At 42.7% G+C, this 16413-nt stretch overlaps 1 protein-coding gene across 4 annotated transcripts in view; it reads right to left on the bottom strand.

Moving 5' to 3' along the window:
- Positions 1–16413, bottom strand: part of LOC127426321 (calcium/calmodulin-dependent protein kinase type 1-like) — a 128392-nt gene that overhangs the window by 46169 nt on the left and 65810 nt on the right. For all 4 annotated transcript variants that reach the window (XM_051673068.1, XM_051673067.1, XM_051673066.1 and 1 more), the window contains one exon: positions 7064–7195. In XM_051673068.1, the coding sequence (XP_051529028.1) occupies positions 7064–7195 (132 nt within the window). The remainder of the gene's footprint in view (positions 1–7063; positions 7196–16413) is intronic.

The raw sequence follows: 16413 nt of genomic DNA, 5'->3' as shown, positions 1-16413 counted from the left end.
GCGTCTATTTGGATTGCACGCAGAGCTTTAGAAGCTCCGAGCAGCTCTTTCTCTGCTTTGGTGGACAGCGGAAAGGAAGCACGGTCTCCAAACAGAGGACTGCCCACTGGATCACTGATGCCATCACGATGGCATATCAGGCTCAGGACGTGCCACCCCCTGCGGGGTTACGAGCCCACTCTACCAGGAGTGTGGCGGCCTCCTGGGCCCTGGCCAGTGGCGCCTCTTTGGCAGACATCTGCAGAGCCGCGGGCTGGGCAGCACCCAACACCTTTGCGAGGTTCTACAATCTCCAGGTTGAGCCGGTCTCGTCCCAAGTAGTGGCAGGCATGAGCAGGTAAGTTCCGGGACAACTGGCCAGGTGTACCACTTGTGCATAGCGCCTTTCCCCTCCCTTGATGGGAAGATGTGCGCTCCTGACTCCCAGTAGTGTTCACAGACTGTGATCCCTGGATGACTTTCCTCCTTAGCCCTGTGGCAGTCGAGTTTGCGGAGAAACTCGCTGCCGGCTCATTAAGTGCACTAATGAGGCCCTGTACTGAGATAGGTGCTCCACATGCACTGGTTCCCCCGAAAGCAACCCCATGTGATATTTTCCGCAAAATCGTTTCCCTGTCGGTAACTGCGTCTTCCTTGGGCAGGGGCCCCTCTGCCCCCGGTCGCCATGCTTTGTAGTAACTCCTCCCCCTTTGGGTAGGACCCTACCATAGGAACTCTCCACATGACACACTTCCGACAAGGCTCGGTAAGACCATGTGACATATTTCCACTCAAATTGCCACCCCCCCCCCCCCCTTTTTTGGGCGGGGTGTGGTCTCTGCGGTGTCTTCCCCTTGGGAGTGACACCCCCCCCGACATAGACACTTAGGGCTCCCAGTCAGTTAACAAATTCCACTCTTTTTGGGGAGAAAAGAGAAGGAAAAGAGGCCTCGGGTGGGCTAGCCTGTCCACCTATTTGTTGGGCAGTCGACTTGTTCCTGAAGGACTGTTCAACGCTCATAAAGAATGTTGGGGGAGGTTACGTGACGGCCTGGTGTGCTGGCTACGAGGCACACAGCAGTCTGCCCGTCACACACCGCCACTTCACGTAACACAGTTCAGTTAGTTGTGGCATTTTGTATAGGGACCCCTAGTGTCACTACATCGACACAACGTCGAGTGAGTGACAGATAGGGAACGTCATGGTTACTTTAGTAACCTCCGTTCCCTGATGGAGGGAATGAGATGTTGTGTCCCTCTTGCCACAATGCTGAACTACCTGCTGAAATGGCTGGGACCTTATCTTGGCTCCTCAGCACAAAACCTGCATGAATGGTTGCATACCAGCTCCTTCTATACCTGTTTGTCCGGGGGAGTGGCATGCAAATTCCATTCGCCAATACTCATTGGCCTTTTAAAAAAAAGATCAGAGGTGTTTGGAGCTCCCAAGAGTGACCCCTAGTGTCACTACATCGGTACAATGTCTCGTTCCCTCCATCAGGGAATGGAGGTTGCAAAAGTAACCATGACGATCACAATTGTACAGCTATGACACTACAGTTTTTCATGATACAAGCGTTTAATTGTTATATATGTAATTCTGCTTAATTTTTTAGGTTTCAACTTGCTAATACTGTGTGTTAAAATGTGTAGTTGACTTGAAATTTCAAACAGTGACAGCTCGTATTATTATACATGCAAGTTCATGACATTAAAGGAAATTACATTTGTACTTTTTGAAATGTATGTCACCCCACATTTTAAAATCCACATTTATAATAAAATAAAATAAAACGTACACTGTGTATGTGTGTGTATGAATATAGTGGTGAAGTCGAGTGAATAGGAGTCGAGTACCACGCTCACGCCGGGGATTCTGGGATTGACTGCGGAACGAAGCAGACGTGAAGAATGGCAGAGAGCATCAAATGACTTGAAAAATGGTTGACATTATGCAAATGAGAAGCAATCGCTGTGATATGAAAGCAGTTGTTGGGCCTCATTTATTCAGATAGAAGACAAAGGCAGGCCTAACACAGTCGTAAAACCTATCTCAGGCCCATATAACAAGTCATAAATCTTTCTGATAAAAACCGTGCCAAAATCATACAGAGGGAGTCCAAAACAGACTACAAATCCCATGAAGCCTTACTCACTAAAAGATCGAACTCTCAACTCCTATTGGATGAGGCACACAACAGAATGCACCTCAACCATGACATCATCAGGAGTAGAAATACCTCTGAAATGCTTCCGGGATTGGCTTCCAGCAACTTTGCTCGCCGTGCGTAGACGCAGCTCATCGCTGCTCTCAGGTGTAGCCTCGTGGCACAAGGAAGTAACGTCCGACTTGAAAAAAACTGTGGCCATAGAATCTCCATCTCACTGGACGAGTTGAGATTACTCTGTGTTCCACCAAACACTCTAACGGATCCGAATGAGACCGCTGAGCAATCCGCATCTCCATCCGTTTGCCTGCAGAAGTGAAGAGATAAAAGATTTCTCTTCCATCTTCAATCAAGCCGACGTCACTGATTTCTCCGCCAGCCTGCCGAGAATCAGCAGCCGTACCCCCCGCCGATAGAGCGAGGAAACGGCCTCCCGTCATCACCCGAGCCTCGAGGAACCGAGTCGGAGTTAAAGGACGGATGAACACACATTCTGTGTCCTCATACGATTCAAGTAAGAGGTTTACGTCTGGGCAGAGATAGAATATTATAGTGTGTTATTCTTGTGTATCAAGGTTATTGCTTGTACAGTTTACGGACCACCGAGTCCGCTCATTGCGGCTAATACTCAGGGTATTAATTATCACGAATGAGATTTGCTGTATTGTAGTCCAACCACATTGGACTGTTTTTCCGCCATCGCAGGTGAGACCGGCAAACTGAGTTTATCCATTAAAGAATCAAAGACCGCGGGACGGTTTACGAGCCGTCCACCGCGTCTCTGAATGATAAACTAACAGCTGCTTTCTCTCCCACGATCGTAAAACCGGCTTTGGGGTCGTCACTTAAATCACTCTCTCTCTCGTACTAACCACACACGCGCGACCCCTCACAAACATTCTCGCACACATTTTTGGCTAGTAGATAGCTTCGTGATAAAGCTCAGCTTTGTCCCTAAGCTATCGTACAAGCGGATACACGTGGTAACTGGTAGACGCCATTGATTGGTTTCTCTCCGCCCACATTCGCGGCCATATTCTCTGGCCAGAAGTCTCGCGTGACATACTCTCCATGAGAGTCATGTCCACCATTTTGTGCACGTCCCTCCTTACACACACACACACACACTCGCTCTCACACACACACACCCTCATGTGTTATAGGACTACTTTGGTTTCCATATCTAATCATATCACTGTTTAGTTTTTAGTTGTAAGTCGGAAGTTTATTGACTGCATTGTATTAATTAATAATTGATATTACTGCATAAATAAACTGTTATATTTCAGAGAGAAGTGTTTTGGTTTGTTTTGCATACACCTGTGTCATGCTGACGGGATGTCAGTGCTCGGATTCAAGCCTTCATTCATTGTTTTTTCCCGAAAATTGATATTCTTCGGATGTCGATTTTCCTAAGAAAACAATCTAATATTGAGACTGTTATACTATCTGGTTATTAGTCCCTGATTCCAGGGTGGTGCCCCGTCAATATTAATCCTTATTAATATTCTATTGATTTTTGATAATTGATAATTATCTTTGGTGATTGTTGAATTTGAAGGATCAATAAGCTAGTGTTAATTTTTATAAATGTTTCATCGATGTTAATGATTAGTGATTACCTTTGATAATTGTTCATTTAAAGGATTAAAAAAGCTAACATTGATTCTCATCAATGTTCTATTGATTTTAATAATTAATAATTGTTTTTGAAAATTATTAATTATTGCTAATAACCAAACCCGCTCCTAAACGTAGCGCACTACATTTACTGGAGCCCAATATGAGGTTTTAATGAGTTAGATTCGATTAATTAAAATATTAATTAATAACTAAAGAAATAATTAGCAATTATTTCTGATAGTAACACTGATCTAAACAACCAGTAAAGCCCTACACAGTGACGTCTGTCATAAACACATCAAAATCTGCCTTTAATTCTGAAGTTTCTGCTGGATTTACTGCTTAAATCACAGAATTATTTTTAATTCAGACTTCAAACAGACTTCAAATGATGATTGCACACATTCACTGTGGCATTTCTGTGGCTGAGTAAGCAAAAGTGTAATAAATTAACACTGTTTATATACTTTGGGCATTTGGATATAAAGCTGGCATCTTTCCAAACGTATTCGCACATACATAAGCTGATATTATTGCTTGTGTACTGAAAACAATGATAGACAAGACAACCCCAAAGTGTCTGCTCTTGAGAAGATGTAACGTGTGCTGGCTGCTGGCAATGATGATGAAGACGAAGATGATGAGAACCTAAGTGCAGTTTTAATTACAGAACGTGAAATCCAAAAACCCTAACTAAATATAAACATGAACATGGCTTGACTAAAAACTTGACTTGACAAAAACTTGACTTGACAATAAACGTGGCCTGACATAAACTTCTACACTCACATCCATCACATTCAATACTTGACCACTAGACAATGAAAACATGAGGGCTTAAATACAAGACATGGGAGAACATAAACCAATGAACAAACAGAACTCATAACAAGCTAATTAAACAATAACCCAATGAAAACATGACACATGAACATGGAGGGAATACAGGAATCACATGACAAGGGAAACAAGAACTAAACATTTAAAAAAAAAAGACATGAATCAACAGAATACACATGACAGAAGAATAGTAAGGCACACAATGATGTTGGGTAAAAAAAAAGTCCCTTTCTAATAAGATAATTTTATTTATTCTTTTTATTGAAATTAAAATATTATAAATAAGTACTGCTCATCGCAATGCATTCAGGAATTCCTTTCTCTGTGAACGATACATGTGATGTTGCCTTAGGCTATGTCCACATTAATCCGGATACATTTGAAAATTGTGTTTTCGAAACACTCTCTGTCCACACTGGTGTTTTCAATTGTTTTCCCAAAAGTTTCTCATCCACACTAAAATGTATGAAAACTCTTAAATTCCCTTACTGCACATGCAAAAAATCCCCATTCCATGTACGGTCTGAAACTCAATTGTCCTCGTGTTCCGTTGCCGGACAGTAATTCTGAGTGAACTTCCTGTCGTGTTTGAAGGAATGCAATGTGAAGGTTGTACAAAGTAACATTTATCTTTAAAAACACTATCAAAGTGCATATCAGGCACAACAATGCTGCTACAACAATGACTGTGTCACATGACAACAAATACGTCATTATTTTCAGAAATCTTCAATTCCCCTTTCCACACTAAAATGCAAAGACAGTGTTTTCAAATGTATCCACTTGGGAGAATGTTTTCAAAGAGCTCGAAACGAATGCAAAACGAATCGCCAATGAATCACCCTTTCACATAAAAAGTGAGGCGAACGGTCGCCGTTAACACGTCCACGCATTTATAATAGGTGCCGTTAATCAACAAGCAATTTTACCCTGGTACGGTAGGTGGCGGAAAGCACCTTTCAGCTGGTCTGCTCTTCGCCCATCACGGATGAGAAGAAAAACTACTTGACAAGTTTGCAAAAGAACTGTGAAATCGCAATACGAAAGACAAACAAGTGATTAATGTGCAGATTGGGAAAAAAGGGATTTCTTTACAAGCTGCCGCAGCGATGATAAATTTGTTGTGTTATGCTCAACAAGAAAGAAAACATTCGAGACACTTCACAAACTATTTCAGTTTACCTGCTGGACAAGTATTATCATGTATACACAGTCTGAGAGGTGATTAAAAAGAAGAATCGAGTGTAAAAAATAATATTAACATTTAAAACATGTTATCAATTTGAACAATACTGATAATATGCCACTGCCGTACATACTGCACATATATTTGTACTATGTACATTTGTTTAAAATCACTGCGTAATGCACTCACATAATGACTATTAAAACAAATGTTGTCAATTGGAACAATACTGATTGTATCTTATTGCCATGTACTGTATATCTATTTGTGTTATTAATTTGCTCAAAACCCTGCATGTTACGAATTAAACATGACAACATCTAAACACAAACCCTTCTGCAGTCTGACCCATTATTAGATACCTTAGTACTGCTAACGACAGCATAGCTGTTAATGACTTAACGTTAGCACAGCAATAATGATTACACCATTTTGTGGAGAATCCACCATGTTTTTGGTGTACAAAGGCACACAGAGTGCACTGCAAGTCACAGCACTAGTATTAATAATATAAATATATGGCGAAGAAAAACAAAGGCAAATACACATCCTCACTGCTGGTTCAGAAATTCTTCTGTGAGTTACTTCAGCGTTTAATGTCGGTGGTCAAAACAGTTTTCTTTGCTTTAGCGCCACCAGTTTAGCGCCACCAGCTCATCATTTATTGGTCAGGGCATTTCATAGGCGGGCGGGAAAAAAAATAGACACAATCACTGTTAAAAAAAATTTTTTTTTTTAAAAACTTGCTTTGTCGGTGCGCAAATATTTGCTCCAGATGTGAATTAGATTCATAGAAATGTATTGTTTCTATTCAAAATGTTAATTGTGGTGAGAAATTTAGGGCAAAATTTGCATTTGGTGTGCAAAAGCCTTAAATCCCCTCCACTGGTAACAACAGCATTGTTGAGAAATGTGACTTTATAGCTGCATGTGAGTGCTTCCTCATTCCTTGTCTGCTCAAATCTCTTTGTGAATGCTGTGCCTCTTTGGCTGTGGTAACCCGGGCAACCTAGACACTAAAAATAGCATTGGCTGCTTCGGCTCCAGTCATTCCCACAGAGCTTTTTTGATTCCAGCGGTTTAAATATGAGATTCTTAACACATGCACAAATCACTTACTGTCCTCTCTCTCTGGGATAACACAGCTGTTACAGATAGTGTATACTGTGAACTTTGTGGACTTAAAAATCTGAGCTTCACTGTAGGAGTTGATAATATGTGTGTGGTATACATCCGTAAATGAAGAGAAACAGTTTCAATGACTCACTTGTGGAGCACAGCAATTTCATTCTCAATGCTGTTTTCCTTTCCCTCCAGAGCTTTTTTCGGGATGCACTTTATCGCCACTAGTTTCCTCGTCTTCTTTTCTTCTGCGAGCACCACCTCAGAGAAAGCCCCCCTGAAACACAAGATGCAGAAAACCAGTCAGAATTTAGAAACAATGCTTTTCTTTCTGGCTGAAAAAAGGGGGTTATGGAAATTGGCATTAAGTAACAGAGTGCAACAGTAGGGTTCCAGATGTAAAAAAAAACTAATTTTTTTCTCCACAGACAAATTGATTTATAGTAATAATATATAAACCTTTCATTGTTTATGGATGATATATGCAAGCCATAAGCATAAGTGTGATTTCAACTTCTTCACCAACCAAATTTCTGATAAAGAACTACACTACCCATAATCCTGAATCAAGATCCACCAATCAGAAAAGGTGTAACCGGTCCGAACGGGATTCGAACCGGAGTCTCCGGCATGGGAGGCAGTTGCGCTAACGAGGAGGCTAAAGGCTACAGCCTCTAGCATCAATCGCTAGTGCGCCTCTTGAGGCCAGGGGTGTGAGGTTTACACACTGCAAAGCTACCTACCAGCTGGCTACAATTACACTCACCCCCCTACACCTCACTCCCATCTGGGTCACGGCACCACTTGAACCAGTCCTGCTCTTCCTGCTCCGAACGGGACTCAAACCAGCATCTCCGGCATGGGAGGCGGGCACGTTAACGAGGAGGCTAAAGGCTACAGCCCCTAACATCAGTCGCTCGTGCACCTCTTGAGGCCAAGGGAGTGAGGTTTACACACTGCACAGCTCCCTACCAGCTGGCTACCATTTCAAAGGCGTTGTTACCATGGAAATGGGAATGACCACAACAGAGCTCAACAGTGACCGCCCACACCCATACAGCACTGATGAATCAAATCCTTCACTCTCAATCAACTTAAATATTTGCTGGCCCAATCACTATGTGATTCTTCTATTACTTACATCTCAAGCATTGCCTCTAATTCATTCCGAATCACTTTTTTGTTGTGTTTGGGCAAGCGGTACGGCCGATTACATACGACTACTCCTGGCGGAGTCTCGATATGGTGTTTATGAGGTTCGTATGACCGGGGAGAGGGGAGAACACGTCTGCAAACTCCTTTTGTAACTTGGCCACCTCCGCGAGCTGGGACAGTGAGAGGTGATCTCCACAAGGGACCGTGGTGAATTGATCAACTTTGAACTTCACCTCCGGACCGAGCTCCGCCCTCTCCGGAACTACCGTCACCATGGACATGGGGACCGCCTCTCTCCAAAATTTATGGAGGTTGAGGTGGTAAATTTGACGTGCTCCGCCTCTATCCGTTCGTTTGACCTCATAATCGAGATCCCCGACTCGCCGTGTGACCTCAAAGGGTCCTTTCCACTTGGCGAGTAATTTAGAGCTCAAAGTGGGCAGTAAAACAAAGGCTTGTCTCCCAGTGCAAATTCCCATAGCTGGGCACCCCTATTATAGAGCCGGCTTTGTCTCTCTTGAGCTTGGAGCAAATTTCCCTGTGATAACTGACCCAGCGTGTGTAGATTTGCTCAAAAATCCAGGACATACTTAATTTCATTTTTGCTTTGGGAAGGTCCCTCCTCCCATGCCTCCCATATGGCATCAAGCACCCCATGGGGCTGACGTTCATACAGGAGCTCAAAGGGAGAAAACCCTGTGGAGGCTTGCAGGACCTCCCTGACTGCAAATAATAGGGGTTCCAGCCATTTGTCCCAGTTTCTAGTGTCCTCACATAAGAACTTACGAATCATATTCTTTAGGGTCTGATTAAATCGTTGGACTAGCCCATCAGTTTGTGGATGATAAACGCTGTTGCAAATTGATTTAATCCCCAACGATTCATAAAGTTCACGCAGTGTATGTAACATAAATGTTGTGCCTTGATCGGTGAGGATTTCCTTCGGAATCCCCACCCAGGAGATAATTTTGAGGAATGCCTCTGCAACACTGCGTGCTGAGATGTTGTGCAAAGGCACTGCTTCCGGATATCACGTTGCATAATCCACCAGGACTAATAAAAACCGATATATGTATGCTGACCGCTCTAATGGCCCGAAGAGGTCCAAGCAATTCTTTCGAAGGGGGCCTCGATTAATGGTAACGGGCGCAATGGCGCTCTTGGGGTGGCCAGTGGATTCACCAACTGACATTCGCGACAGGCTGCACACCATCTGCAAACATCCCCGCGAATGCCCAGCCAATAAAAGCAGGCCATTAACAGGTACAGTGTCCTTTCTTGTCCTAAGTGACCCGCCATAGGATTATGGTGAGCCGACTGGAAAAGTGTTTCCTGATGGCTCTTCTGGACTACTAACTGGGTTGTATTTTTATGGGTTTGAGTGTCCTGCATCACTCAATACAACCGGTCCCTAATGATTGAAAAATATGTATAAGTGTGACTTTAGGCTGGAGCTGCTGGCCATCGATCACTCTCACCTGGTCAAAGGCATGCTTAAGGGTTTCGTCACACGACAGCTCTAGAGGGAAATCCCCCTCCGGAAATTCCATAAGGGTAGGAATGCCTGTGGATTCCCTCCCTTCTGCGTCACTCGGACTTGCAGCCGCAGATGGCCCCGGCTCTGTCTCCCCAGCAATCTCGCACCCGACACACCGAGATTTTGGTTTACAGGACCCATCCACACATATCGCTTTTAATAAACTTTTAAACCTTGGCCAATTAACCACGGCCTCCACTCTATGCTTTTTCCCCCAGAATTGAATAATGGCTGTCACTACCGGATACTCGTGAACATCACCATGCACACACTTCACCATCACCTTGTGTTTTGCACCCAAAGCCCCATCATGAACCAAGCTGTGGTGAATTGAGGTTTGATTACAGCCAGAATCCACCAGGGCTTGGTATGTACGCCCCTTAATTCTTACAGGTACACGGTACGTCCCTGCTCGATCGGGGGCGGTCTGTGGCATGTTGGGGACCCGGACCCATGTCCCCACCTCCATTACCGGACACCGGTCTTGGGCGTGACCAGGCTCCCCGCAACTCCAACAGACCAGCCCAGGTGTCCCGGCTGCACTCGTGGGGGCGGAGACATCATCCTGGGAGTGGCAATGGAGAGGGGGAGGGGGGAACAGTGGATAGTACAGCCCACAGAAGCGGGGTGCCGGTTTGGGTGGAAAAACTCCCCTTTTTCCAGGGAGTGGGTACATGGCAAGGGGGAGGAGAGGGAGGGACAAGAGGGGGAGGAGCAGCAGGAGAGAGAGAGTGAGAGAGAGAGAGATGTGGACTTCTGGATAGGCTACCACGTGGGCTTCGGCCAGCTGGACGGCGTCATCCACCGACGTGGGGCGATGGCACTGGACCCATTCCACGGTTCCTCGGGGCAGATGAACGGTCAACTGCTCCAACACCATCAGATCAATTACATCCTCCACATCACGGCCTTCCTCGGCTAGCACCCACTTCCAGCAGGCATCACGGAGTTGCTGGACAAACATGAACGGGTGGCCGGCTTTGCTAAGTGTGAGGGAGCGGAACAGCTGGCGATGTTGTTCTGGTGTGTGGCCGACCTGTTGCAGAACAGCGGACTTCAGCTTTGAGTAGTCCAGGTGGTCCTCAGTTGGTAATTGTTTCACCGCGAGCTGGGCCTCCCCGGAAAGCAATGGCAGCAGGTGGAGGGCCCATTGTGTTTGCGGCCAGCCGGAGGCGGTGGCCAACTGTTCAAACAGGCTCACAAACGCCTCTGGATCATCCTGGGGCCCCATCTTTGTGAGCACAAGGTGCGGCTTCATCGCAGCTTCCGGGGCCGTGGCGGAAGACCCGCCTGGAGCTAACCAACTCCGTAAGGCCTGTCAATCCTCAGCCTATGCCTGAAGGAGCTCCTGGAAGCGGCGCTCCTGGGAGAGGAGAGTTGATGGTGAGTCTCCTGAATGCTAGTCAAGGAGCGGATGACTTCTCCCAGCGGTGAGGTGTCTATGGCAGCCAGTCTTCTTCCCAAATCCTGGGTTTTGGCACCAGTGTATACATTCTTAAGGTTGAAGGAGAGAAGGAAGCGGGAGCCGGCGTTGCAGTTCACGTAAATGTTCTTTTTATACTCAGGGTTTTTACTCAAAATATGCTTTTCAGCAAGAACTTCAGTTTACACACATCAGCTTCAATGATAACAGTCAACATAAACTTGATAGATGCAAAATATAAACAGCTTTTCAGCATTCAGCTCCAGTCTGGGTGTGTGTGCGACTCCCTGTCTCCGCCATCACTGAAATGAGACACAGGTGTTTAGAGTCAGTAATCACCAGGTGATGGCTCTTACTGCTTCCTCTCTCCCCACTGACAGACACACGACCACATTCCCATCTCCACAATACCAAAACCACTGAAAAAGTGGGCACTCTGTTGAAGTGATTAATTATAATGTACATGTTAATTCCAAAAAATGATGGCACAAATATCTGGGGAGTTATCCTGTTTGTTTACTACTAATATGACGGGATATTTTCATGATGGGTGGAGTGTTGACATGTTCTCACAGAGACTTGTCTCAACAATGTTCAAAAGATTTGAAGAAAGGGATAAATATAGCAAAACAAATTAGAAAGAGATTTTGACACACTGTATATACATTTACCTTCATGTATACTATACTTGCTTTAGGTGAGATTTGTGCATTTAAATAGCACTGAAAGTACTACAACAGTAAATCCATTTTAAGGTGCAAAGAATTGAAATTAAAATTGAATTAAATGTAAAAGGTTTGAGGAAAAATATTGAAAACATTTTAAAACATTGAAGTGGATTATGGTAACCACAATTTTATTTCATCCATGTTTTAATTTATACTGTGAAGCTTTGTTGTGCAGCACTTTATTTGACAAACAACCCCTGCAATGTTTTGTTTTGGATTATGCTGTAGACCTCTGTATTATTTGATAAAAATAAAACAATGTCACGTTGAAAATTAGAGGAATATCCTGGGTTCAGTACAAGTTCAGATCAACAGAAAGCATTTGTGGCATAATGTTGATTATCACATAAATGTATATCTGGGTTACAGTGAGGCACTTACAGTGGAAGAGAATGGGGCCAATCAGAAAACTTTAAAACACTCATTGTTTCAGGGTCCTGGGTAGCTCAGGGAGTAAAGATGCTGACTATCACCACTGGAGTCGTGAGTTCGAATCCAGGGCGTGCTGAGTGACTCTAGCCAGGCCTCCTAAGCAACCAAATTGGCCCAGTTGCTAGGGAGGGTAGAGTCACATGAGGTAACCTCCTCGTGGTCGCTATAATGTGGTTTTTGCTCTTAGTGGAGTGCGTGGTGAGTTGTGCGTGGATGCCACAGAGAATAGCGTGAAGCCTCCACACATGCTATGTCTCCGTGGTAATGCACACAACAAGCCACGTGATAAGATGTGCAGATTGACTGTCTCAGATGCAAATGAGATTCATTCTCTGCCACCTGGATTGAGGCGAGTCACTACACCACCACGAGGATCTAGAGCGCATTGGGAATTTGGCATTCCAAACTGGGGGAGAAAAGCAGAGAAAAAAAACAAAACAAAAACGCTCACTATTTCACTGTTTCAAAGCTGCAAAATGTAAACAATATGCATGTTAACATGATTTTAGTGTGATAAAAGAGCTGACTGACTATTTCTGTGTAGATATATCCAATTTTACACCTTCATTGCCTTGACAACATAACGCTGTAAACCCTAAAACCCTAAAGAGACCGTAAAAACGACGCTTTTAACAACTTTACAGCTTAAATAATGCACAAGTTTAACAGAAGAATTAATATAAGTGCTTTTATCATTTTATATGCTTCACATTTCTGACTTTAATCCCTCCAAAAATTGGTCCCCTTCACATCCATTGTAAATGCCTCAATGTAACGATTTTTGCTTTTTGCTTTTTGCTTTTTTTAAAGAAAAGGAGCTCTCATGAGCCAACAGACTTTCGCGAGTTTACAGCGGAAAACTCTTGAGGGAAAACACGTAGTGCCGCAGTGACTTCTGGGACTTCAAATGGCTTCTTGCACACAAGTCACCATCTGATGCATCCTCGATCTTTGGCCTGATCAAGAACACTTCCTGGCAAATTTATGCATTCTAGGAACTTGCGTTCTTGAGTATTGGAATTGAACTTCGGCAGTGGATGATGAAGTCGAACGAGTCCATGAGAACGTACAAACACAAAAGAATGTACACTGAGAAACAGCCCTCGTTTCTCCACTTTAAAATTAGAAACAATGACCATAGTGTTGTCATCAGGACAGATTGCCAACCACACCACAAACAGAGGCATGAGAGCCATCTTATTCACAGTCAACTTTGAGACTTTAGAAATACTCAGAAGAACACTAGATTCTCTAGATAAGATATAACCACTTAGCTAATGGGTCAATGAAAGGGTAGGAAAACAGGAAGCAGATGTTAGCAGCTTTCCTCAGAAGGGAGATTCTCAGGCTGAGTTCTCAAGCAGATCTTCAAGACTTCTCCAGTTGAGGCTGAACATTCATACGTAAGCATTACTGTCTGATGCTAGCGGTTTTATGAGCATATAGCTCAAAGGATTTCTACATCTGAACAAGTCAGAAACATTCTACTTCATCCTTTCTACAGTCACAAATAGGGATAACAAAAGCATAAGCATACTTTTACAAAGACAAGTGAAGTGAAAGTAAAGTGAGCATGCAAGTACTAAAAGAATCTCATGTTTTACATGGTCAAAACTACAGTGTGTCAGGTCGTTTGATTTCAAGTCTTAGTAATGTTTGCAAAAAATGATGTGCAGCCGATTCAACTTTGATAGACTTTTTACTGAGAAAAAAGGGCCATTAAAAATCTTTAGAGCTTTACACCTCTATAAACAGAGCTCCACCCATCACACACTGACCTTCTGAGCAAGAAATGTTGCGGGCTCAATAAAGGTTATGCTTTATTGACAACATTCTCTTTGTGGCATAGTGTTACCACAAAATAAAAAGCAATAATAAAGCAAAAATGGTGGCTATAGTAATCCAATTACAATGGAAGTAAACAGAACTTGTTAATAATAATAATTTATTTCCAATATTTTAACTAAAGCTGGAAAACCCCAAGGATACAAAAATTACTTTTCACATAGAGAAACTTAGTGCAAGTGGATGTATGACTTCCGCTTAGGTTCACATAGGTGCTCAAGCAGAGTAACCAAAGGTGTTGTTAATCAGATTAACTATAGACATGTTCCACTAACGTTTGACAAATAGAAAGTGTCCAACTACTTTTTGTCTTCATGTTGAATAGTATATCTACTGTATTATCAATTAAAACTGATTTTTGCTTGAAAAGTGTGCTTGTGCTCTCTTTCTTTAAAATAAAGGCTATTTGGTTTGATATTTAGCTATTTAATGCAATGATATTCAGGTCTTTTTAAAGGTGGCTTAAGTGTCCACATACATTTTGGACCCACTGTAAGTGTTTTAACAAAAATGCAAGCTCCTAAGCTGCAAGTGCATTGCAATATCCATTATTTCTACTTTGTTCACTTGTATTTTTAGTGGTGATGGACATTATGCCTCAAATGCTGTTTATAGAGCTTCTATTGAACCCGGAACATTCATATAACACAGCTCAAACATGCTTTAAAACAGTTACATAGATGATCTACCGAATTGGCCACGATCAGACCAATAAAACAAGTTCTAAAAGATCTGATACTGTCAGTAACCACACAGCCTGTTCAATATTTGAGAATGGACTGAAGATATACACAGAGAGAGAAAGAGAGAGAGAGAGTAAACTCATTATTAAAAAGGATGTGATTATAGCTCCTCAATGGCACAGATCCGGACAGACAGACTGATCCTACAGTGCTCAGCACAGGCATGGAGGACAAACACTGATATGATACATAGTTAAGCTTGTGTGTGTGTGTCCTCATGAACAGAGGACAGGAGAAGACTGCAGGCTAAACCAGTGACGCTGGTTGTACCATGCATTCATGTACAGCAATGCCACACTAGTGCATACATGCACAACTGCACAACATTTAAACATGCAGCACACTGATATTGATATGAACACTGGAAAACTGCAGAGTGTGCATATGTCAGACATGTTTGTTTTAGTCATGTAGTAAGCAGTGTTGTGATCATCAAACTAAATGCATCTCGACAACTGAAATCAGCTGCTCTACGGCGGAGAATTGCACACACACACACACACACACTCACACACACATACAAATACACACACGTTTACATACACTTTTTAATCTGACTTAAACTATAATTCATCTTTTAAAAGTGTCATGTAAATGCTTTTAGTTGAACCTCATTCATACTGAGCTTTGATTCCTGGGATTTTCTGGAAAAATTGCAGAGGAGCCTTCAGTGTGAACACAAGCCAGAACCGGAATGACAGAAAATTAGTTTCTGGGATCAGACCCTATTATTATTGTGGTGTTACTGTGTGAGCAAAAGCAGCGCCGATACCGCGAAGGGTGTGTGTCACAGTGATGATGTATTTATCATGCGTAGGAGAAAGTTTCCAGACTTGAGATGTAACGGTTTCTCGGAATAACTCACTTAAAAAAAAAACACAGTTGTCATACAGCTTACATTTTCTCATTCATTGTGTGATTATAAAGTCAGGATTTTTTTTTTTTTTTCCAGATTTTTTTTCTTCAAATCCAAGTAAAGGAATTAAGATTTGTATTGAAAATCCCAATTCAATTAAGTGACAATCGTCTACATTTACAGCATCATGAAATTGACGTGAACGTGAAAAAATAAATAAAATCCTCTTTCATTCAGAGAGCGCAGCAAACCAAATGTCTGAGCCTGACCTTTTTTTCTCCCACACCAGCAGTTGTAATCCACAGTGTAGGAAAACTTTGGATATTTAAAATGTTGATTAGGTTATATAAGCATTTTCTCTCTCATAAAAACCCATTATAAGGTATGTTTGCTAATACAGAGTCCCTGGGACAACAAATGTATTTTATAGTCATGTTATAGCACTTTAAAAAATGGAAAAGTTTTAAAAAACAGAAGAGAAATGGCCTAACGTGCTTGCTTACATAAAAGAAAATGCTTAACGGAAAAATATTTTCTTTCCCCATAAACTGCGGTTTCGTTCTTTTGGCAAAGGATAGTGAGATAGAGAGACTGGGTTCTGCCTGATAGTTGAATTCGTACATTAACCTCCTGAGACCCAAGTGTGTCTGCTGTGCGCATTTTCCATTTCCCGTTTTGATTTTTAACTAGTAGCACCTAATAAACATGCAAAAAAAAAAAAAAAAAAAAAAAAAATGCAGAGCAAATAGTTTTCTTAAAAATTAATGGCAACATAT

This window comes from Myxocyprinus asiaticus, chromosome 35 (assembly GCF_019703515.2).
Source record: "Myxocyprinus asiaticus isolate MX2 ecotype Aquarium Trade chromosome 35, UBuf_Myxa_2, whole genome shotgun sequence".
In the NCBI taxonomy this organism is placed as follows: Eukaryota; Metazoa; Chordata; class Actinopteri; order Cypriniformes; family Catostomidae; genus Myxocyprinus; species Myxocyprinus asiaticus.
The sequence above is the reverse complement of the archived record's forward strand: the minus strand, read 5'-3'. Positions and strand labels throughout refer to the sequence as shown.